The sequence below is a fragment of the Cololabis saira genome, chromosome 16, assembly GCF_033807715.1.
Source record: "Cololabis saira isolate AMF1-May2022 chromosome 16, fColSai1.1, whole genome shotgun sequence".
Taxonomy (NCBI): domain Eukaryota; kingdom Metazoa; phylum Chordata; class Actinopteri; order Beloniformes; family Belonidae; genus Cololabis; species Cololabis saira.
This window is the reverse complement of record NC_084602.1, coordinates 18,595,162-18,618,290: the sequence shown is the minus strand read 5'-3', so window position 1 is coordinate 18,618,290 and position 23,129 is coordinate 18,595,162. Positions and strand designations below refer to the sequence as shown.

The 23,129-nt window shown below is 39.2% G+C and overlaps 1 protein-coding gene across 2 annotated transcripts in view; it reads right to left on the bottom strand.

Moving 5' to 3' along the window:
• Window positions 1-23,129, bottom strand: part of pacrg (PARK2 co-regulated) — a 188,573-nt gene that overhangs the window by 153,601 nt on the left and 11,843 nt on the right. For both annotated transcript variants that reach the window (XM_061743421.1, XM_061743422.1), the window contains exon 2: window positions 7,982-8,116. In XM_061743421.1, coding sequence (XP_061599405.1) covers window positions 7,982-8,116 — 135 coding nt within the window. The remainder of the gene's footprint in view (window positions 1-7,981; window positions 8,117-23,129) is intronic.

Below are 23,129 nucleotides of genomic sequence, written 5' to 3'. Positions count from 1 at the left end.
CAATTAATTAAATGATATAAACAAGACTACTTGGGAGATATATGGCACACGTGAGGTGAATGAGTGAATATGTGCAGCATGATATTTGGCCGCAAGACTGCAGAGTGCAGCAGAGGGTAGAGATGGAAGATTCAGACCAAACCCCACAGGGGAATGCAGGAGGACCTCAACTCATCCATTATAACTGAGAGCCAAGCGGCTGCCATGTCTCCTGATTGCTAACTCCCTGTGGAGCTCTCTCTCCCTCTTTCTCTTCCTCTCCCTCTACCTCTCTCTTTTTGGCAGTAGGCATCGCAGTAGATTACGGTGTTGTTCCAGGCCTTTGGCTTCTACGTTACAGCAGGGGCCAAATACACACAAAAATCATACACCCACTCACTAGCACCCACAGAGACACCCGAGCACAAACACACATCCATGCAAACACAAACACACGGGGATAGTAACTCACTCGACTTTCTCTTATCTACCTGCCGCACATGTTCCCTATACGTGTAAAGCTTTTACCTGGGCGTCCCATTACAGCTGAGGCTTTTACCTCTGGAGAGCCAAATTACCTTTCAGATCCAACCTTCTCTTCTTCAACTTGCCCTTGACATTTAGTTCACTTGCATTTCCCCTGTACATATAGACTCATACACAGATTATAGCCCTAAACATACACCAGCGCTCATACTTGCCAAGATTCAAGTCCCTAAGCTCATAAATTGATCATTTACGCCATCCAGATACCACAGATTCTGATTCTTCAACACAAGTTCCGACAAACTGTTCAACAGTGCTTCTATGAAAGAGGACAACTTAGACATGATCACACAATAAATACAAAGTAGAGAATGTTTTTTTTAGAGATGCAAAGTATTAAATGCTCAAAAGTAAAGGCTTACACTAGACCACATTTCTTTCTACAAGGAAAATTAGCAATTTACTTAGCAATAATATTTCCCCACATTCTTTACTTTGAAAGGACATTAATGACATTTTAAAGAGATTAATAAGTGATATTTTGGATGTACATATGATCCAAATTCTCTTAATAGGTGGTTTAAGTCACTCAATTCCACTTCTCTCTCCAGTAGGGTATTTTTCTTTTGAAATATATGTTACAACATGAGAAAAAAAAAAAAAACATTTCTGTTGAGCGGGTGCCATTTACAGAGGCCGTAGTCCTCATGCAGGCAGCGCAGGTTTGAATCCCGGCCTGTTGCTCTTTCGTGTGTGTCTACCCCTCTCTCTATACCCGTTTCCTGTCTACCTTCTTTAAATAAAGGTCACTAGTGCCAAATAATTAAAAATAAAGTGAGGTGAAAGCAGGAATTTTAAAAAAATTCACACGTCACTGCTCCCCAAACAAATGGATTACGGCAGTCATGACTGTTCCCAGCACAATCTAGGACCCTGTTTATTAGAAGGTTTTAAATGGCTGTACCTTTAGTTGACAAAAGGAGAAATGTGGCCCAGTCAAAACACAGTTGCGTTCTAAATCTAGATATGTAAATAAAGTATGAAAGAGGACAACTTAGACATGATCACACAATAAATACAAAGTAGAGAATGTTTTTTTAGAGATGCAAAGTATTAAATGCTCAAAAGTAAAGGCTTACACTAGACCACATTTCTTTCGACAAGGAAAATTAGCAATTTACTTAGCAATAATATTTCCCCACATTCTTTACTTTGAAAGGACATTAATGACATTTTAAAGAGATTAACAAGTGATATTTTGGATGTACATATGATCCAAATTCTCTTAATAGGTGGTTTAAGTCACTCAATTCCACTTCTCTCTCCAGTAGGGTATTTTTCTTTTGAAATATATGTTACAACATGAGAAAAAAAAAAAAAAAAAACATTTCTGAGGTACTGGATAACCCTGTAAATCTGAATGGCCAATTTAAGGAGAATGACAGACCTTGATGGTCCAAAATAGGTGATGGGGTTGTACTATGCCAGATCTTTGAGTTGCTAATACCTTCATCCAAACAAATGGTCTCAAGCACAGATTTTTTTTATTCATCATATGTAAATTTTAAAGCATGTCTTTTGACCCACTAGAAGTTTGGGGGTATATTTGTCTCAGGAGAAGTAGTCTCTTACTGTCACATGAATGTTTTGTGCTCGTCATCTTTGGCCAAATAGTCAACTGCTGTGTTGGAGGTGTGGGGGACCAAAATGAGACTGGGAGGCACAAGTAACAATGACTTTACAGCTTTGCTGGGCTAACAAATATTTAAAAATGTTTAAACATTTGAAATATACATTAAAAAAACGAATAAAACAGGTAGCATATACTCATGGGTGCTGATGAGACAGAAGTTAGGAGAGCGTCAAATCTGACATTTCTATATACACATAATCATCTTGTCACACGGGTGAGATTTTGTTGTATTTTATGGCTGTAGTGTACAGTGTGTTTTTACAGTATTTATGATTGTAGTGTGCAGTAGTGCATGTATTTTATTGCATGTTTTTAATTTGAGTTGTTGCACTTTTATTTTGAAATTGTGGACTCGGTGTTGACTTCCTCCCTGCTGCAAATCACCTGCACCTGTGAGACATCATTGATCGGACCCTTAAAAGACAAAGGGACAGAAGGAGGAACAATGGAAGAGAGAAGAACTGGGGGAAAAGAAGGAACAGGTAAAGGAGCAACCGCAGCAGACCCGCGACGTGAGGAGCCGCCAGTGACAAAAGCTACGATCGCCGGAGAGAGCGGAGAGTGAAAGCGGGCAGGGTGTGACTCTGCCCTGCCCTTGACGTTGGTGCCCCGAGGGAATGAAGGATAGCAGGGCTACAGTGGCTGGTCTGTGGAACCGAGCAACTGCAGGCAGATCCCCCACTTCCCTGAACTGACGCAGCCACTCACACCGGTGTCTGGAATTGGTACCACGTGCCCTTTCCCCCCGCAGATAAGACTTCTCTACAACTGTTTTTATTTGGACTTTTATACAAGTAGTTTTCGCTCCCCTTATTTTAGCTGTTTTTATTAACCTCTTGGTATCATCCTTTTTATCAGTTGTTACCTTATTTCTGATTTTACTTTGGATAAAAATCAGTGTAGATGCTCCCCCAGATTATGTGGTCTCTTGGAGCAATTGCTTGCTCACCTGATTTTAAAGGACTTGGGTTTTAGTCAATTTTATGACAAATATACATACACCTACACATACATACACACGTCACAATGTGTTCTTGTGAAAAAAACATAATTTACAGCCAAAGTACTGTTTCAACTCAAAGTAGGCATATAGACAAGCACATGCTCATTTTATTAAGGATGCATCCATTGGAGACTTATGTAGACTTCAGATAGCAAAGTATCCCAGAACGCATATTGCATCAATAACCAAACTTGCTAAACCTTTTAATGCCTGACATAAAATAACTTTTAATGAGAGATGGTAATTATATATTGAAATCAAACACACTTCCAATCTTGTATTTAATATTTTCTATAAAATGTCTACAATATTATGAATACATTAGGTGACTATGTATTTTTTAATGTAGTTTAATTTTTTTAAATAATTTTTTGGTCTGTATAAAACCTTTTTTCCCCCCTTTTTTGATGTTGGTGGTGTTCCAAAGATCTCAGAAATGTATGTATTAAATATGATACATCTGGCATTACAGGGTTAACACTTTAAAGCAGAAAGTAAGGCATAAAAGCTGACATAACAGTAGCAGTCTACAACTAATTCTGTATACCACTTCTGACTTTAATCTTACTCATTAAATTGAGGTAGAGGTTCTTCAGCTCAACTGTTGTTTTCTTTTTTAAGTATATAAAAAAAAACACGTCAATCATGTGTTAAAACGTAAGTAGACCTCAACAATTACTGTGTATGTATTTAAAATACTTAAACTTTATTTAAAAGGACTCCGTGGATTGCTCGTACCTACTTGTGAATAAATAAAGTCAGGACCCTGGATAGTTCAGTGAGTTGAGCGGGTGCCATTTACAGAGGCCGTAGTCCTCATGCAGGCAGCGCAGGTTTGAATCCCGGCCTGTTGCTCTTTCGTGTGTGTCTACCCCTCTCTCTATACCCATTTCCTGTCTACCTTCTTTAAATAAAGGTCACTAGTGCCAAATAATTAAAAATAAAGTGAGGTTAAAGCATGAATTTTAAAAAAATTCACACGTCACTGCCCCCCAAACAAATGGATTACGGCAGTCATGACTGTTCCCAGCACAATCTATGACCCTGTTTATTAGAAGGTTTTAAAATGGTTGTACCTTTATTTGACAAAAGGAGAAATGTGGCCCAGTCAAAACACAGTTGCGTTCTAAATCTAGATATGTAAATAAAGTAAACATACCTTGTGTGCCACAAACTGCTCCCAAACCTAAGGGGGCAAATAATACCTCTAAAACACTTAAGTTGGCTTTATTAAATGTTAGGTATTTAGCTGGGAAACCATTTTTAATTAATGATTTTATCACTGAGAACACCCTGGCTTTTATGTTTTTAACTGAAACTTGGTTAGATCAAAATAACAGTGCTGCTGTTCTCATTGAATTGACCCCTGCGGGTTATAGTTTTATCAGGCAGGCCAGAGTGAGCGGGGGAGGGGTTTTCAGTATTTTAAATTAATCATTTCAGTGTAAGCAGTTAAATCTATTTAAATGAACTATTTTGAATATTTGGCTGTACAGCTGAAGGCCTCATCCAGTGTCCTGTTTCTGAATGTTTACAGGCCTCGCAAATACTGTGCAGACTTTTTTGATGATCTCAGTGACCTGTAGTCTATGATCTGCGTTGATTTTGACCGAGTAATTATTGTTGGAGATTTTAACATACATGTGTTCAACACTCAGGACAAAGGGACTAAAGACCTTAACACTCTGGACAACTTTGGGCTGCCTCAGCAAGTTATTGTGTCTGATGATTTTCCAGAGCCACTAAAAACAGCTGTACCTCTGCTGAAAAGGACAATCTTGACAAAACACAAATGAACAATGACACACCGATCTCAAATCTCCCATTTTTAAGTATGATCATTGAAAATCTGAAGCTGGTCTATAAAGCTCTGAATGGTTTAGGACCAAAATACATCAATGACCTCCTGACCCAGTATAAACCTTTATCAGTTACCAGACTCAGAAGCAGACATGGACAAACTGCATTCAGTTTGTCTGGAACAAACTGCCGGAAATCAGATCAGCTGAAACAGTGTATTTAAGGCCATGTTTACACGTAGCCGGGTATTTACAAAAACGGATATTTTCCCCTCTACGTTTTCAAAAATATCCTCGTTTACACGAGCCCGCATGAAAACGCTGTTAACGTCATGCTAGCCAATCAGAATCCTGGAAAAACATCAACAAATGACACGTGTAACTTCCAGTTAAGGTTGATTTATGGTTCCGCGTTACACCAACGCAGAGCCTACGGCGTAGAGTACGCGGCGACACGCACCGTACGGCGCGCATCGCCGCGTACTCTACGCCGTAGGCTCTGCGTCGATTTAACGCGGGACCATAATTCAGGGTTTACTTCCAAGACGGAACGAGTCTTTCGTTTGGAGTGACAGAGAAGTGGAGTTACTTTTAAGTGTGATTTTAGAATATAAAACAGGTAAAATACAAAAAAATACAGGTCGCACACATGACGCTGGTGAGTTTCTGGTGCATAATGTGATGTTCTGAAGCTTAAATCTCTGCTTTCCTCTGTTTTCCTCCGTTTTCCTCCGTTTTCCTCCGTTTAGACGCAAACGTGAAAACTGAGTTTTTGAAAATCTCCACTTTGGCCGGAGTTTTCAGAAATGATGGGGGATTTTGGGGGATTTGAGCTCCGTTTTCGTGTAAACGAACGGCCAAAACGCATGAAAACGCCTCCGTTTTTGCTTCGTGTAAACGGGGCCTAGGTCCAGGTTGAAGACAAACCTCTTTTTTTTTTACATTTTAAATCATTGTTTTTATTTATGTTTTCATGTCCTTGTAAACCACTTTGAATCACCTTGTTGTTGAATTCTGTTATAGAAATAAACTTGCCTTGCCTTGCCTTGCCTTGCCTTGCCTTGCCTTGCCTTGCCTTGGGCAATTTGCCATGAGACTATTAATCCATGCAACAGCCGGTGGCTCAGTGTTGGAGCTACTGCATCCAAAGATCATGTGGTTGATGATTCATGCAGAGGCCAGAACCACACGCTGTACTCCCAGCTGCTCAGACCATGTAATTTGAAAAAGAAAAAAAGTTACTTCTTGTGTACCTGTACAAAGGATATGTTAATATTGATTGGACATAGCCTACTTGTTTAATTAAATATGAGGTACAGTATGTGTGTCTACGGTCAGCTTAATGAATGAGAAGCAGTCGATGTTTACAGCTATGCCAAGGAAAACCTCTTTTTTGGAGGAAACCCGAATTCCTAAGCTGAATACACTTGCGCATCTTCACATAGTTTAACTGATACACATGTGCAGTTCCCACACATACCAACACGCTCTCTGTACACTTGAGTACTCAGCTAACAAACTAAATCAACATACAATTTATTTTCTTTCCAAGTCTGTCTTTCTTACTTTGCACAGATTTTTATTTGCTTGGAGGCTGAGCTCTCAGACTGGGATTGATCCTGAGCTGCCGTCTTGAACCTGTGCCCCAAGGGCAGCTCAGTGAAAACATGCAGCAGCCCCTCTCCACTTACTCTGATCACAGTTACATTTTACCCACATATTCAGGGACACGGCTACACACAAGTGCTGACTGTTTCTGGCTCTTCAGTCTGCTTTAAACAACACCAACCAAATAGGAATACTGACCCACTGCTGTGTGAAGAACAGAAAACAAAAAAATAAAAAATCCAGAGACACTTGCTCGCATAGTCAAAAGGAAAGGCAAGAGGTACAGTTTGTATAATAAACTCCGCTTTTGCCCATTTTTTTATAACTGCCAAGCCTCTGTATGAGTATTTGGAGAAATTCAGTAAGCACAGTAGAAGCACTTGATATGACAGCAACAATTTCATACACCACTTCCCATTTGCTGCGTGACTTTTTCCATGGTCAAATCACAATAGAAATCCATTATTTTTCTGCAAAAGCAAAAATTCATTTGAACATTTTATGTAAATAATTCATGCAAAGAGAGATGCTTTCACAGTTTTTTCACCTGAAGACAGACAGCTAACAAGCGAGCGCTCAACCACCCACCCACCTTTCCCTCTCCCTTTGAAATGAGGAAAAAAAGGAGAGAAGAGGCACAATTTGCTTGATTCATTTATCGTTGCTTAATATGAATAAATGTCATTAGGGTACCTGCTGTATGGTGGTTGTGAAGTTGCAGAATAGCTTGAAGTATAGTAGGAGTTGAAATAAAACAAAGTAGGTATTATAAATATGCATCAGTCCCACACACAGTGAAGCAGTGAGGAAACTACAAAAATTACTGTGCTGGGTATTAAATATATATACATATAAATATATGTGTGTTGCTGTTTTTGTGATTGATGGGTTCTATGACTGCTGCTGTGAAACTGGTGGCACTAATCTACACTGCCTCCTACAGGATAACAGCACATACTAGGCCTGTGCCCATGTGAGAAACTGTCATCATCACCTTCGTGGAGTCGATAATGATGACAGTAAATGGTGCTTTGCAAAATACTTATCAAGTCTAAGGATTCAAACACATCTACTTTGACAGCTATGGTAGACTGACACAGGAAGCTATGTTAAAAAATGTCATATACTTTTTCCTAAAAAGGACATTTAAAAGAATATTTATTTGAATGGATGTTTCCTAATAAGACTTTTTCTTCATGGAATGCATCATTTTTTCTTTGCAACCCTTTAATTAGGCCTGTTTGAGCTTTTTATTCCCATTAGCCTTAGCTTTACTTTCAAAGGTTTTTCAGTTAAATGAGAGCATCTACAGACTTATCTTTTGGGATGTCAACTACCCCAGCCTTTTGTCAATAAACTGTGGAGGCTTCAAATATTTGTGAAATTTTGCTAGACAGACAACAGCTAGCCTACCTTCCACCTGATGGAATTCCCTTTGGTGACGTGTGTCAGAGCGACTGGAATGTCTCCAGAGTCACAGCGCCCACGGAAGACGGTTGGTTTGACCGCCTTCTCCTGAAAAGCCCCCGCTTTTGGAGGACCCACCACCTGGTCAGATACAAATGACAACCTGCTAAGTATAAAAAGGAGCAAAACAAAGTAATTTACAGAATGACACAAAGACAACTAGTAAACGTGTTGCTTCATGAAATCACAATTGACAGGTTTTTTTTTTTCCCTGCAAGATTACAATCACTCCCACTTTCTTTCTTAAAAGTAATTCAGGGAGACACATGTGCTCCTCTGCTCCACAAGGGAAGACAAAGCACACAGAGAGTGTGCAGTTGTGTGCATGTGCTTGTGTGTTGGCCATGTAGCCAGAGGCAATGCCAGAGGCTTTGTTAGTATCATCTTTTCTCTGCCTCCACATTGGAGAAGGGCTCTTACTATGCTACTAAAAGTCAATAGGACTCCTATCATATCAGTCACAGTTTCTGAAGTCGTTGTTGTGGGGGCCATTAATGGTGGTACACATACAATAAATATAACCTAACACAACACAATAGGGAGAAGGGCTAGGAAAAGGGAAAATCTGTACAGTGCCAAATTTGTGTTATAAAATATATAGATACAATTATTTCCAAAAATGTTATGAACATTTTGAAATACAATGCTAAGATGAAATAAATGACATTTCAGAGGATCAAAAAGGCCATTTTACCGGTAAGTTAAAAAAAAAGCCAGAAAGGAACGGTATATTACGAAAAGAACACATGCTTCTCTCTGAGGGCCCAGTCCTGAGACTGTTCAAGTGGAAACCACTTATGTATCTGGGGAATATGAATTACATAAACTGAAAATATTACAATATGCAGCAACATGTAGTGTAGGCTATGAATGACAAAATGTAGGAGCTAATTGTCTCTCTGTCCGCATCCCCCGTGTGCGTTCCCCTGCCATCTGTGTCATGCTGCCACATGACTGACAGATGTGTTGCTGTCATTAATCCTCAGACTACCATTAACTGAGAATGCAATACACAGCACACGGCAGCCCAGTTTGCAGCAGAGTGGGAACTGGGCACATTATCGTTGGCAGAACTTTGAAATTATGGTTTACAACTTGGGAGATTTTAAAGATTCAGATCCAGATTCAGATTACTTTTATTTGCCATTTGTATTAAACACATAGGAATTTGTCACGGTGGTAACAGTGTGTGCATTCAGAATATGATTTTCACATATAAATAAATAAATAACAGACACATAACACCACACCTGAGTCATTGATCAGCCTGTGGCGGGCTTTGACAGCCTCCTACCAGAGGGGAGGACAGTGAAAAGGCCATGGCGAGTTTTCAGACGTTTTCAATTCACTGCACAGATGTACCAACATCAGGTAAAATTGCATAAACCGACAAATGTATATATAATTTGGGGTGTGGTCTTTTGATTGGTGGCCTGTATATCCAATTGCTAGTTCTCACCAATTTTGCTACTTAGCACTTAGCACTCTATTGACTTCTGAGCACAAGTTTTCCTTGCCACTGTTTGGCTTAAGGTGTTTCTCCCATTAGGGGAGTTTTAACCTGCCATTGTTTATGTTTATGTAATAATTGCTCTGGGGGTCATGTTCTGAGTCTCTGGAAAGCGCCTAGAGAGACAACTTCTGTTGTAATAGACGCTATATAAATAAAATTGAATTGAATTGAATAGTCTCTGAGCTGTAAATAAAGCCCTAACAGGCTGGCTATGGATTGACCGGGAAGGAAACCTGATAGCAGCAGGCTGAGCGACCACGGGTCCCAGCAGAGCTCTGCTAGTCCTTGAGTCAGCTCTGACAACACTCATTTCAGATGTTGAAATGAGGATGTTTGGACAGATTTGATCAAAATGAATGTACAGTAAAATCAATTAGCATCATAATAGCCAAGATTAAATAGCTAACTGTGGCTGAAAGTATAAGACAAGAGGCTTCAAAAACACTCCTCAGAGAACCTGTTGGTAACGTCAAGGGTTTGTCTTATACCATTTATGTTATACCTTGGATCATTAAGATTTTACAATCATTCACCGGCATTCCTACGTCACTGCATGCCATTTTGACTAGCTATTTGTAACTCACATATGTAATTCCTCTGATTGCTTGCGTGTCTATCCAATGGCATCCAGAGGACATTTCTTCTTGCTAATCAAAGCTAAATCCAGAGTACCCAGACTAATTCTTTGTATCAAACAGGAAAAGAATTAGATGGATGGCCAGGCAAGGTCCTGCCTGCCTATAACTCAATTTAAAAAGCATTTTGATATGAAAAAAAGTCTACAACTATAAATGAACCAAAGAATTACGTAATATAGTTTTATTTATTGATGCTACAAGTGATATATAGTGCCAGCACAGGAAACCTACAGAGAAACAAGAAGAAAGGGAAAAAAACAAAAAAAACATTACGAGCAGCCCCTAAGTGAGTCTCTGTGAGCACTCACTGCATTTAAACAGCCCTAATGCACCATGGGATTGCAGCACAGTCATTTCAAATGAATCTGTTTGGAGCATTTGTTTACCATGTCAGGGAATTCTGAATAATATTATGCTGAATTAATAGGCACAGGTTTGTATACCTGCAGGAGAACGACAAACTAGACGAAATATCTGTGACTAACAATGCGTGCAAAGTGCAAGAAAAGCCACTTGGCAGTCTCAGCCTTTGTAGTATTCTAAAGGAAATTCCTCGCAACAAAACCTGTCTTACGCTCTCACCTCAAAATGCAGCGCTATCTTGAATAGTTGTTTTTTCTACAGCCCCATTAAAAAAAAAAATCAAAAAAGACAAGCTCCCTCATTATCCTTTTAATAGGTTTAATTAATTAATCTTTAATTTCTTAAATTAGGATTTTAATTTAACATCATCATGCATAGCAAAACAGGAGATTGCCTCATTAGTATCTAGTTTTGGTCCTGTAACATTGAGGTTGCAATTGTTGTTTCATTTAAGTTTTGAAAAACACACATCTTTTATCCGTTTTCCTTTCTTCTTATTTCTTTCTTCTCTGTATCTGTTTATTTCCGTCACTGCAGGAGGTGTTTTGGAACCCAAGCTGTGGAAGCAGTAAGCTGTAAAGCTTGCAAAATCAGTCCTGCTCCAGCCTGCAGGACTAAAAAAGCCTTAATATCCAGGTAGCTACAGCAACAGTAGAGGCACAACGAGGCTAAAAATAGCACTGACTGGGCAGGGTGGAGAGAATGAACTCAGACTGTATTGACTGGCTGAGCAGCTTTTATGGTCAGGAATGATGACACTGCATTTCAGCTGTCTGTGTTCGTAGGTGAAGTGTTTTACGCTTCACAGCTATCTCTGTTTCCTGTTTTCTTCCCAATTATCGTCACTGACAGGCCTTGCACATCAACCTTCATATATGCGCATGCACAGTGGCATATTTCACTGTGTCTCTGCACATGCTAGAAAAAGCCAGACAGACTTTTTTTTCTTTCCCCACTGCTGCCATTCCTAGCAGCTTAAGGAAAACTGCAATAAGAATAGGGTTGTGGGAAGATTATCACCCGCCAGCTTCCTCATACTATTCCAATGATCTCCTTGATCCTGTTCTGCCATTCATGACATTTGGGTCAGAGAGAAAACCAGCAGAATTTCAAAGTAGGTTGATGCTGGAGCAACCTTGGTTGTCTCGGAGCAGCTTCACAATATTAAGAGCTTATTTCTTCTGTTTTGTAGTATTCTGGGGATCTGCATGAGCACAGAAAGGAATTCAGATAAGACATAAAAGAAAATGCATCCATGTAGTGAGAAACAGAGAGCCTAAGTTTTACCCTATATGGGTGAGCACAAACTGTTGTCATTTGATTCAGATAAGGTTCGCTGACAGGAAATGTTGGGGAGTCTCCTCCACTGGCATTACTCCCCATTTTTAAGTCTGAACAATCCCAAAGTATATTTAAAGGGGACCTATTATGGCATCTAATACCTATTTTAAACAGGCCTTGAATGTCTTAAAAAACAAGCCTTTGATTGTTTTTGCTAAATAAATTAGAAATTCAGCCTCTAAACCATGTCTTTATCTTCCCATTCTCTAACCTCATTCTCTATGCAGGATTCTGAGTGGGCGGGGAAGCTATGATAATGAGGCTCTGTGCTGATTGGCTGCCTGTTTGACACGATACACCGCTACAAAAAATGGTCCGGCCGGCGGAGTTAGTTGTGGGTGTGGTTTCACGCATCGGAGGCCAACCGATGTAAATCGCTCCCGTCGTTACGTAACGACGGGAGCAGAATCTGAACGGCTCGTAGAAGCCACATCACACTGGATGGATCATCCGGGCGGCTGTACAGATACTGCAGAATTTGGTTGCTTTCCTCCTTCTCTGAGTTGGCAGGCTGAGGGGAGACCACTTTATATACAGGTACTGTATGTTAATGCAAGAGAAAACGTGTTTTTCATAATAGGTCCCCTTTAATATATCATTATTCTTCCACATTGCAATTGTTGAGTGTAAGTAGCCAAATATGCAGTGTTTTAATATGAAATGCCAGGCAGAAAGGTAAAAGATATTTCAAGGTTTTAATATTTTGTATGTTTTTAAAATGTATTTTTGTCATTGTAAATCATTTCTTCACAAAAGAAAATCAAAAGAGAATATTCTGATCCTTTGCTTACTGTAAGCACTTTGTGTAATAGTCTTTTTGCAAATTATACAATAAGCAAATATTTCTTGTCGGCAATTAAACATGATTAGACAAAAGATAATCCAAGTCAAGTTGCATGTGCACTCCAAAGACTAATGATAGAAGTAGGCTCATCCTGGTTTCACTCCAATCTTTTCTGATGCTACTGTCAATGGGTTGAGTTATTGAGCTATTGTGGAAAATTCTGAGCAGAACGATGGAAATAAAATTTAAAAAAAAAATGTTGTTGAGTCACATGCGTAACTTTCTTAGTGTGTTTTTTTTTCAGAACCTTCCTGTCCAAAATCACGTGTAACTACAAAATATCCAGGAAAAAAACTCAGAGAAAAGACTTATTCGAGTATATAACAGTCTTCATAGGAAGCCATAAATGAGCCTGTGAGACGACAGAACAGAGAGAGATGTGGTGCAAGGCAATAAGTGTCTGCTTTGTGTGGCCCCTGTGCTCACATCAGGGAGTCATAACAAGGCAGAACTGGTCAGATGAACCCCAGGCTGTCATTTCTCTCTTTCGTCTTCACTCTGCCTCCAGATCTATTTTCTCCCTAATGTTGTTGTCCACTCCAACTAGATCCACTGTAAACCCAGCTGCTCTAGACCTACTGAGAAAGTACCACACAAACATGGACTTGTGCACATGCACATTTGCTCACATACCACACATGCTGAGATCCCCGTGGGCAAGCCCCTGCAGAGGTGATTGAACACCGACAGTGCCTTGTGCTCTTGCCATTTATAAAGGTGTCACTATGAGAAACAGAGATGCTCCCTCTAAGCTTATTAGTATGGCGCTTCCATGGCTCGCCTGGCTGGTGTTGACATACAAAGTGGAGTGGAGTAGTCAAAAAAGCAAAGAGAAAACGCAAGGGAAGCAATAAAACGGCATGTCAAGCTAGGGTAAAGTTGGACTGAGATTTTGAAGAGAAAAAAAAAAGTGGAAGGAACGGAAATGAGAAAGAACAGAGGGGCCGAAAGGGAATTTCAGGGACAGAAATAGGAAATGTCTCATGGTGATGGGAAGATAGTGGTTTTAGGGACAGAGTGATGGAGGGACAATAGGTGTGGCTTATCTGTTCTGAGGATGGGTTTAGCATGATGGGACTGCTGCAGCATGTAGGTGATCCATCACTGTGCCCAGGCCTTCAGCCCTAACACTCTCACTCATCTCTCCATCCACGTGCCTTCAGAGAACCATCTTAAAATGCCAACGAATATCTCTGATAATTGCCTGGTAAAGATTTGTCCCTTCATTGTCAACCCTGGACTGCCATCACCCACTGGTTTTGATAATAATCTTAGGTTAAACTCAATTTTCATTTCTATCCATCTCCTATCCTCCCACATCAGTGCAGAGAAGCATTTTGCTGCCTTATATTTGTCAAGTGACAAAGGTGCCTCTGCACGTGAGTGCATTTCATCGCCTGTTTATTTAGGCAGCAAAAGAGATATGCAGCTGCCTACTTGGTCTGCATTTCACTTTTGCTCTCGCCTGAGATGTTATTGAAATCTAGTTCCATAAAGAAGGCACCTTTCCTGTGGATGGAAGAGAAAGGCTGAGTCTCTCCTGATAAGGTCAGCTTGCATATCGGTGCCAAAAGCAACTAAATTAGCTTCTTTTTTTTTTTGCTGTCCACTGCCATAGTGCCAGCTGCATTCCCAAATGATGCAACACTGAACTGTTTTAATCTGAAAATGTAATTAAAAAAAAGGAGCAGGTACAATAATAAAAGTGTTTACACCGTTATGTAATCACATCTTTATGATCATGTCCAAGCAATCACTCAAGAAGATATTTGTGCTTTCTCATTCCCTCTGCAGGGGAACACAAGGAGTGATGGGAACCTTTTAAGAAGAATACATTTGCAGCACTCCATTCATTTTCATAACCAAACAGCGAGTGTCTCCCAGCAAGTGTCTATTATGTGCAGAAATTAGCCATGTTGTGAGAGACAGCGTTGGACGAGAACAAATGACTAAAGAGCTCTCACCGGACGGGAAAACTACAGACTGATTAAAGGAAACAGGATCTTTTGTTCAGAGCTCACAGGCATATAGAGGTGTGCTTTACAACTGTCACCGTGTCACAGGATTTCGCATCAAGTGTATCATGCACACAGGCACAAGGGCAGGGGTGTTTGTAATGAAAAATGACGACACCTATGTGAAAAGACAACGCTACACACCTTGTGTCACTACAAAGACAAAAGGATGAAACAGGTGACAGCCACCTACAATTGAACCGTGTGCAAGAGGGATAACTTAAAAGAGGAACTTCAAATAGCAGAGTAAGCATTGAAGACCGCCCTACTATTTTCTGTCTTCTCTTGTTTAACCCTGTGACTTAAAACAACAGCTCTGAAACAGGGAGACGTTAACAGGATGTGAAAGCAAGAGTTTGAGGTGGGAGTGTGTGGGGAGGAGTATAAATGAGAGAGGAGCTGTGTGAGTGAGAAAAAGAGAGTGAGCAAGAGAATGCCCCGTGTATTTTCCATCTTCTCTGTGTGGCCCACTTATCTGCCAGGCAGCAGGGCAGCCTTGTGCTTACAGAGCCCTATTGGCTGATTCATATCACCAAACCACAGTTGAGATGATGGCACACAGTGAATCAGCCCGCTTGGCAAAGGAGGGAAATATTCACTCTTGCTGCTTGTTAAGTGAATGCCAAACCAAATGCACTGAGACTGTGAGGTTAAACTTAAAACACACACACACATACATTTGCGTCACTTGACTAATAAAAAACTAGACATAAAACACCCCCTTTTGTTGTGAATCCACACTAATACGAACCATGTGAGCAAACAAGCATGCAATAAAAAAAATGTACTGACTGCATTACAGCCAATCAATCTGTCATGCAGTCATACTATGAGGATTCCATAATGATTTGTTTTTTTGTTTGATATTTGATATTATACCTTTTGAGGAATAAACAATATTGTAATAAGAAATTAAAAAAACGGAATACTTAGTCAAAGAAAAATTGCATGGAAAATACCTACCACTGTGTTACAGGATTTTGTTCGGGAAGCTATTCATGTGATCATTTTTGCATCCATGTATTCATATATCTGTTTATAATAATAGTCAATTGCATTATATAATATTATCATGTTACTGTTAAGTAAAAGATGCCACTAGTTTAAAATGACATTTTTAAATGATAAAACAATATAACTTTTAGGTTCTATTATTTCAAACAACACCTGAACTATTAATTAAAAGCTTATATAATATTACACTCCCTATTTGATATTGAATTATCAAGCTCAAATTCACTCTACATTACATTCATAGCAGGTATTGCAGCATGACTAAAGATATCAGTCCAGTAAACAGGAAAGTATGACATTTTATAGGCAACAATTTTTCAACTACGTCAACTACTACGTATGGCTCATCTTATCAACCACACGTTAGTGTGTGGGGTTTAAAACAGGGGTAACTTGACTAAAGTGTGTGTGAGTTCTGATGAGATCTTCATACAGATATTTAGTCACTGTGTTGATAGCTTTACCACTTTTTACTCATATTTTTTTTTTAATGTGTTGTGTTTTTTATATATCGTGTTTGTTTGATTGTTTGTTTCACTGTGTTTGACTCTTTGTGCTGCCTCTTGCCCAGGTCGTCATTGTAAAGGAGAAACTGTTCTCAACTGACTTACGTGTTTAAATAAAGTTTAAATAAAATAGACAGCATGTCTTTGCTCAAGAAGTGGGGATCTTTTAGTGTCCGTTATCTGTGTCTAGGTGAGGTTTTTTATTTCCAATGACACATTACTGTACAAGTGACTCAGAAATCATGGTCTGTTTCATGGACTTGCAGAAACATCGGCAGTAGTTTCACATTTCTATTTTCATTTGTTGTCCAGCGTCCTGCGGTGCTTCTAAAGATGCCGGTAATGGTTCGTGGTGTTGTATCTTGTCATGGCAAATGGATTGTGGCATGTATTGCTGTACATCTCCTAAATCAAATCCAAAATAGTTCCATACAACAAAATACCCTTTTTTTCCCCTCAAGACCAAAGTTTCCTCTGAAGATTCCAGTGAAGTGTAATTTCCCCCCTACTTTCAATATCTAGACTCGGCCAAAGTGTACACAAGATTTAAGACTTCCAATAATATTAAACATGTTTGATTTTGTCATTTTGGCGTAGATTAAGACAAGACTGTCTCACTATGATTTCAACCTTAAACCCACCGACTGACATCACAGGTGCATTTACTTCAGCCTACTCAAGTTCTCCTTTTTGAGTCAAATGTTTGGTGCACCACTGGTTACAACACAAGTCCAAAAAATGAACAATCCCACACTCTGCAAAGCTGCAAAGTTATTCTTGGCCTTAAATTGTGTATGCTTTATTCACAGTCAATACATGACTTATGTAATTAAACATAATGAAGTGCACTCACATCTGATGACCTACAGTAAACAACATCAGAGAACATTACTGTTTTTGAAAGAAGTACAAACACTATTTGTTAATGCTTGAACATGATCACATCTCTGAGTAGTAGAATGGTTCAGTGCTTCCCCTACATTCATTAAGGAGTGGTGGGCCATCACTCCTAAACCCTAGCGGTTGCTCCTTTAAATGTATGTAAAGGAGCAACCGCTCTGAATGTAATTTTTTTTTTTTTTTTGGGGGGGGGGGGGGGGGGGGCACCAGGTATCCTCTTGGAAAATAGGGCAGCAACATAGCAGAGAAAAGGTAGACTTGTTTGATTTAAATAACTCATATTTGATTTTACAAGTTAAATAGACATTTTAAAAATATTGATGGTCAGCTAACGTTACGTAACATATCAGTAGTAGGCATGGGACGATATGAAAATTTCATATCACGATATTAGTGGACAAAAATATCACGATTACGATATTATCACGATATTAGCGTGTCGCTTATAAAATTCTTAAAATGCAAGGAAAAACACTAACCGTGGATCCACTGGTTCCTTCAGAACATTTATTCTCAAATCATTCTCAACACAGTGACACTTGAGGTAGAGAACAAATAGTGTACTGTAAATGTTATGCATTACAAAGTGTAAACTATAGTACCGGTACCGGTACTTATTTGAACTTTCTTTTTTTGTAAGAAAATACTTCCCTGAGAGTCGAAAGAAATAAGTGACAAATAGAAATAAAGTGACAAAGTAGAGCCAAATGCACACTGATTGTATTACTCTCTGAAACTTTAACAGTGGCTGGCTGCCTGCTACTTAGTACGGCTCTCTGGAAAAATAATAAAATAAAGGCACTGCTCTGTAGTATACAAAACAAAAGCTGCATGGCCAACACAAAGATTGAGTGAAAATAAAGTGCCACAGTAGTCAAATGCACACGGATTGTACTACTCTCTGAAAAAATATTAAATAAATAATAATAATAATAAATAATATTAATAAAATACATGAAAAAATATAACACTGGCTTCTACCTGGCTGGTAGCCTTGTGTGACCAAAAAATAAAAAATAAAAATAAAAAAATAAAAAAACAAAAAAATAAAAAAATAAAAAAATTCAGCCATAATTACAGTAACCCACGATAACGTTATTGCGGCCGTTTTTTATCGCGATATACGATAATATCGTATATCGCCCCATGCCTAATCAGTAGCTTCAGTTAATTGGGCCTGGTACCAAGTCACTGTTGCTAACTTGAGTAAACTAATTGATAGCATTAAGCTGTCAACTTAACAGTGTGAACTGTGAGAGGGACTTTTCAGCAACGAATAGGGTAAGACATGTAATAATACATCAGTCACAAACTAATAACCGTTTTAAAGTGAGAAGCGTCTAGGAAATTGAGGGGAACAATCTCATTATTGTTTCTATGTGTAGGTGAAGACTGACTTGAGAAACAGGCTGCAGGGGGTTCACCTTGCAGCCTGTATGCAGCTGAGCATCAATGGGCCACCTATTGAAGAATTTACATACAATAGAACAGGGATATTCAATTGGCGGCCCGCGGGCCACATGCGGCCCGCCAGGAGCTTTTATGTGGCCCCTGGTCATATTTCAAAAGAGGGGGTGTTTGTTGAAAAAAAAAAAAAAATTTTTTTTTTTTTTTTTTTTTTTTAATTTCAGATTTTTTGCCAGTGTTGCACTGTGTTAATGTTTGTCACATTATTATTAACCTCCGTTGTACAGAGGACTTGTTGACATCATTAGGCTTCTAGGATTGGCCTGACATTTTTTTCATTTGAATAAGTGAGGACTTTGCATTTCAGATGGAACTTCTAAGCCCCCTATAATCTCATGTGATTGTTTTGCTTTGCTGATATAATGCACAGATGTGTCATTAATAAAGGAGCTTATGGTTAATATTTTAGTTGCTTATTTATAACATCAAACTGGCTACTATGGTCTGAAATGCTTGTGCCCAATGCTTAATATAATATTCAAATAAGGAAATCTTGGTGGAAAGTGGTGCTTTGTCAATATGGCGTGTTTTATTAAAAGTAGGTCAATATCAACTTCATTAAGTTTGCACAATTCAAAATGAACTTGCATTTAAAATAATATTTCTTTATTTGAATATTATATTTAACATTCACAATGACTATATCTGGAGACAATTAATACATAATTCATATGTAAACTAGATATATTCAAATGTATAATACAAATGTATTATATATACATAAGTGTTCGTCTTTGAGTGCAAAATACATTTTGAAAACCCTCAAATTTTCAAATTGTGCAGCCCTCTCCATACAGTCCTTTTGCAGATGTGGCCCCCGGCCGAATCTAGTTGAATACCCCTGCAATAGAACCTTAGAGCTGTTTTACAAAAAAACTGAAAAATCCAATGTTCTGAGCCTGGGTGCAAATTTTGCCACTCATTCTCCGTAAAATAATTATTATTTATTGTTTTAATTTTTATTACATTTTCTGTTTTTTTAATTTAGTTTTTAGTTTTACATTCAGCCCTAAAAATGCCATTTACAACTGGTCATTCAATCAATAGTTTGTAACAGTAAAATCTGGAGTCGAGTGTCATTTTTTTTACGCCGCAAAGACTCCGGTCTGCCCCCGCTGCTGAAAAGAATCCTAGAGGAAACACTGTGATTCATCTAAAAGCAAAAACCTAAACAGGGATGGAGCAGGCTTACAAACAAAGTCTGACTAGTAGAAGTAAGAAGGTCGAATGGCCTACAAACAGACAGCAAGATGAGCAGCCAAGCAGAGAGACATGCAAGAACATATCCTTTGAATACATAGCAGCAGATTGGCTGTGGTGGGTTTGATTTGAGAGAAACCACCCCCAAGGAGGACTAAGAGGAGAAATACCCAAAGAACTTGGTCAACAGCTCATCACACCCCAACCCCATGCATTCACAAGAGTCACAGGTAGCTAGAGACTGACAGGTCCCCGAGGAGTGTAGGCAGGCATGGGGAGATAAGCTGACAGCACATGAGTAAAGATACAGGTTCTATCTCTGATATGGATATATTGTTTAATGGTGAAAAATATTAGATGATTAGTATGTATTGCAAAATAAACCTCAGGCCTTTGGTCTTATCACAAGTCCTGCGTGACTTTCTATTCCTGGCTTGCCTCTAAGACATTTTAAAAATGATGATGGAGGTTTGCTCACAGAGACACCATGCAGAGACCAAAGCCTGGCATGGTCTGAAGTTTGATCTTTAAATATATATTAAAGGATGTGAAAGCACATTGAAGGCTAAATCACTGCCAGTAGATACCCTGGACACAAAGCGTGCCTACATCAGCTACACACACTTACTCTTCTAAAACTTATATAGCATTAAAAAAAACTTAACTAGTACAAACATTAGAGGATGTGTTATGAAAATACTGATAGAGATGAGCTCTTTGTTTAGAGGTGCTGCAGCAGCTCTGTGAGATACAAATGTGATACTGGCATGAAGAGAAGCAATAACACATGTGCATAGTCCTACTAAAGACAAATGAAACTAATCTAAATCAAATACGTTCCTAGTTTTCCATTTAAACAAATACAATCCTCGTGTTTACAGAAAGGGAACTTCTGGGAACAGCCCCATGTAACAATCATGCTACTTCTATAAATATACTTTTTAGAATCAGGACAATTATTTAATTATCCACCCATGTCTCCAATCGCGCCTCCCACTTCTCCACCTTTTGTCCTGAATTGTCCTTTGCTCGTGCTCTCACAGTGAAACAGGTGTCTCAGCTATTAGTGTGAGTTTTCCTTACCATCTTGTTTATCTCTCACCTTTGATTGTACACATTAATCAAAACTTTGCAAAAAAGTAAATAAAAGAAGGGTTTATCATAATGTCAACCAGAACCCTAATTCTCAATTCTTCAAATCATTTACCACCAAAAACAGATGTCAGAATAAAACATTTCAACAACAAGCAAATCAATGTAATGCACTGATTGAAAAATTGTGTTACTGTTTATTATTTAGGGAAAATTATATGACCTTCAAACTTCAGCCTGAGTAGCAGAATCCCTTTTGTCTTCAATTATCATTTAAGTGGTTTGCTACATCAACCACTCCCCCCTGAATCACATTTGCTTCCCAGACTCCTTCTCTCTTACTTGATCTTGTTTCATCTCGTAAAAAGACTCCCTCCATAACTCTCCTTTGGTTTGAACTTTTTTACATTTTTCTCTAGCCCATTACAGAGGAATATTGTCGAGATAAAATGATGATGAGCGGCATTAAAACTTTTTTATTAAATCATCCAGTTCAAGACTCTCAAATAAATGTCAAAGATGTTAACACAAAAGTCCGGTCGACACAACCTCCAAAAAAGTAGCAAGGAGTTTCTTTTGTCGGTTTGAAGCCAAGGTCTTGGTCACTATCTCTTACATTAGCACCCGCATCGGCATCCGTGTCACAATCTTATTCAGACAGCCAGCCAGACAGCCCAAACAGAGTCAGTTAGATTCAACAATGCTAAAGAGATGGGTGTCAGAGTGGCAGATAGAAAGTTAAGCATCTGTCACTGTGCAGAACCATTTGGCCGAAATCAAAGGGAGATGAACTCCTTCAAAGGACAGGGAAAGCCATGACTGAGGCAAGACATGCACTGGTGTGCTCCACAGATAAGGGCCAAGAGGTTATATTGCTTTCTTCTGTCTCTCCCTTTGTTCTCCACTGTCTCAAAGGAGAGGAGGAGAGAGAGAAATACAGAAAATTAGTATGAGAAAGGCTTAGGGTTTATAAAGGTAGGGAGACCGAGAAGGGAGGGGGACAAAATGAGTGAACAGGTTGCCTGTCTTTCTCTGCAAAAGCACGCCGTGTTGATCAAACACTCATTAGTAGAATTTGTGTGGTGTTTCCGGATGGAGAGCATAATGAACTGAGGTGGCTTGAACAGAGGGGTGCCAGGCACTGATGTGGATCATTTCTGACACTATTGGAGTACTTTTGCCTTCAGGCCCTTTCCTTTCCTTCGCTTCTCCGGCATGCTGCAGAGCCGTTGCCTCCAGCGTCCCTTCAACTGGGAGCACTTCGGCTCAGCTGGATGTGAAGCATGAGCTAAATAGCAGAGTAACCCTCAATGGAAATTTGAAAGGAACATACAAACCTCTTCTAATCTCAAAGGGTTTGCGGTTTTACTTTCTTGGCACTGGGTGAAGAATGCTACAACCCCGGAGCAACATTTGCAAAGTTGGCTGCTGTGCCCTTTAAACTGCCTTTGTTGCAGGGAGGTGATAATGGTATTATTTTGCTCTAACCTACAGCCCCTTCATTTTAGACCAAAACGTTTCTATCAGAATCCCAACGTCAAGTAAAAACCTCACGTGCTTATTCCTAACATTATTACAAAACAAACATTGCAATGCATCACTAATTTGTAGTGAATTTTGTAAGAGACTATGATGGATTTAAGATGTGCTGCACATTTTGGTGTCTGTGCTGGTCAGCACAATTCAGAAGGTCAGGCCAATGTTTTTGCAGTGATGTTGACTTTAAAAGATTTTCAAAGTTGGAAGGGTGGCAAAACAAAGGCCTCATTTTGGCACTACTGGAATGGAACAACGGAGTTTGTCAGATATATTGATTTTTCTTCCACTGGTTGCCATTGTGTTGATGCAAGCAGTATGTGAGCTGCCACATATGACCCTGTGGTCAACTGCAGAACGCATGCCTAACACTGGCAGATTAGAGCATTAAGAATGGCCCCATCTCCTCTGCCGAGGATAAGTCAAGTGTGATGGCTGACAATGATGGAGGATGAGTGAATAATGGCTCATGGGCTCCCAGCTTAATGCACTTACAGACAGCCTCATTTAGGTTTAAGTTAGTATGTCCCTTGTAAGTCTAACAATATATTAAAGTGGCATAAAACCTAGTGTAAATCCTTGATGACAGCTGATTTAACTGGAAAATACAAGCGTAAACACTTTTACAAAAGCATAAGCTCAGAAGCCAACATGAAGCATTTATC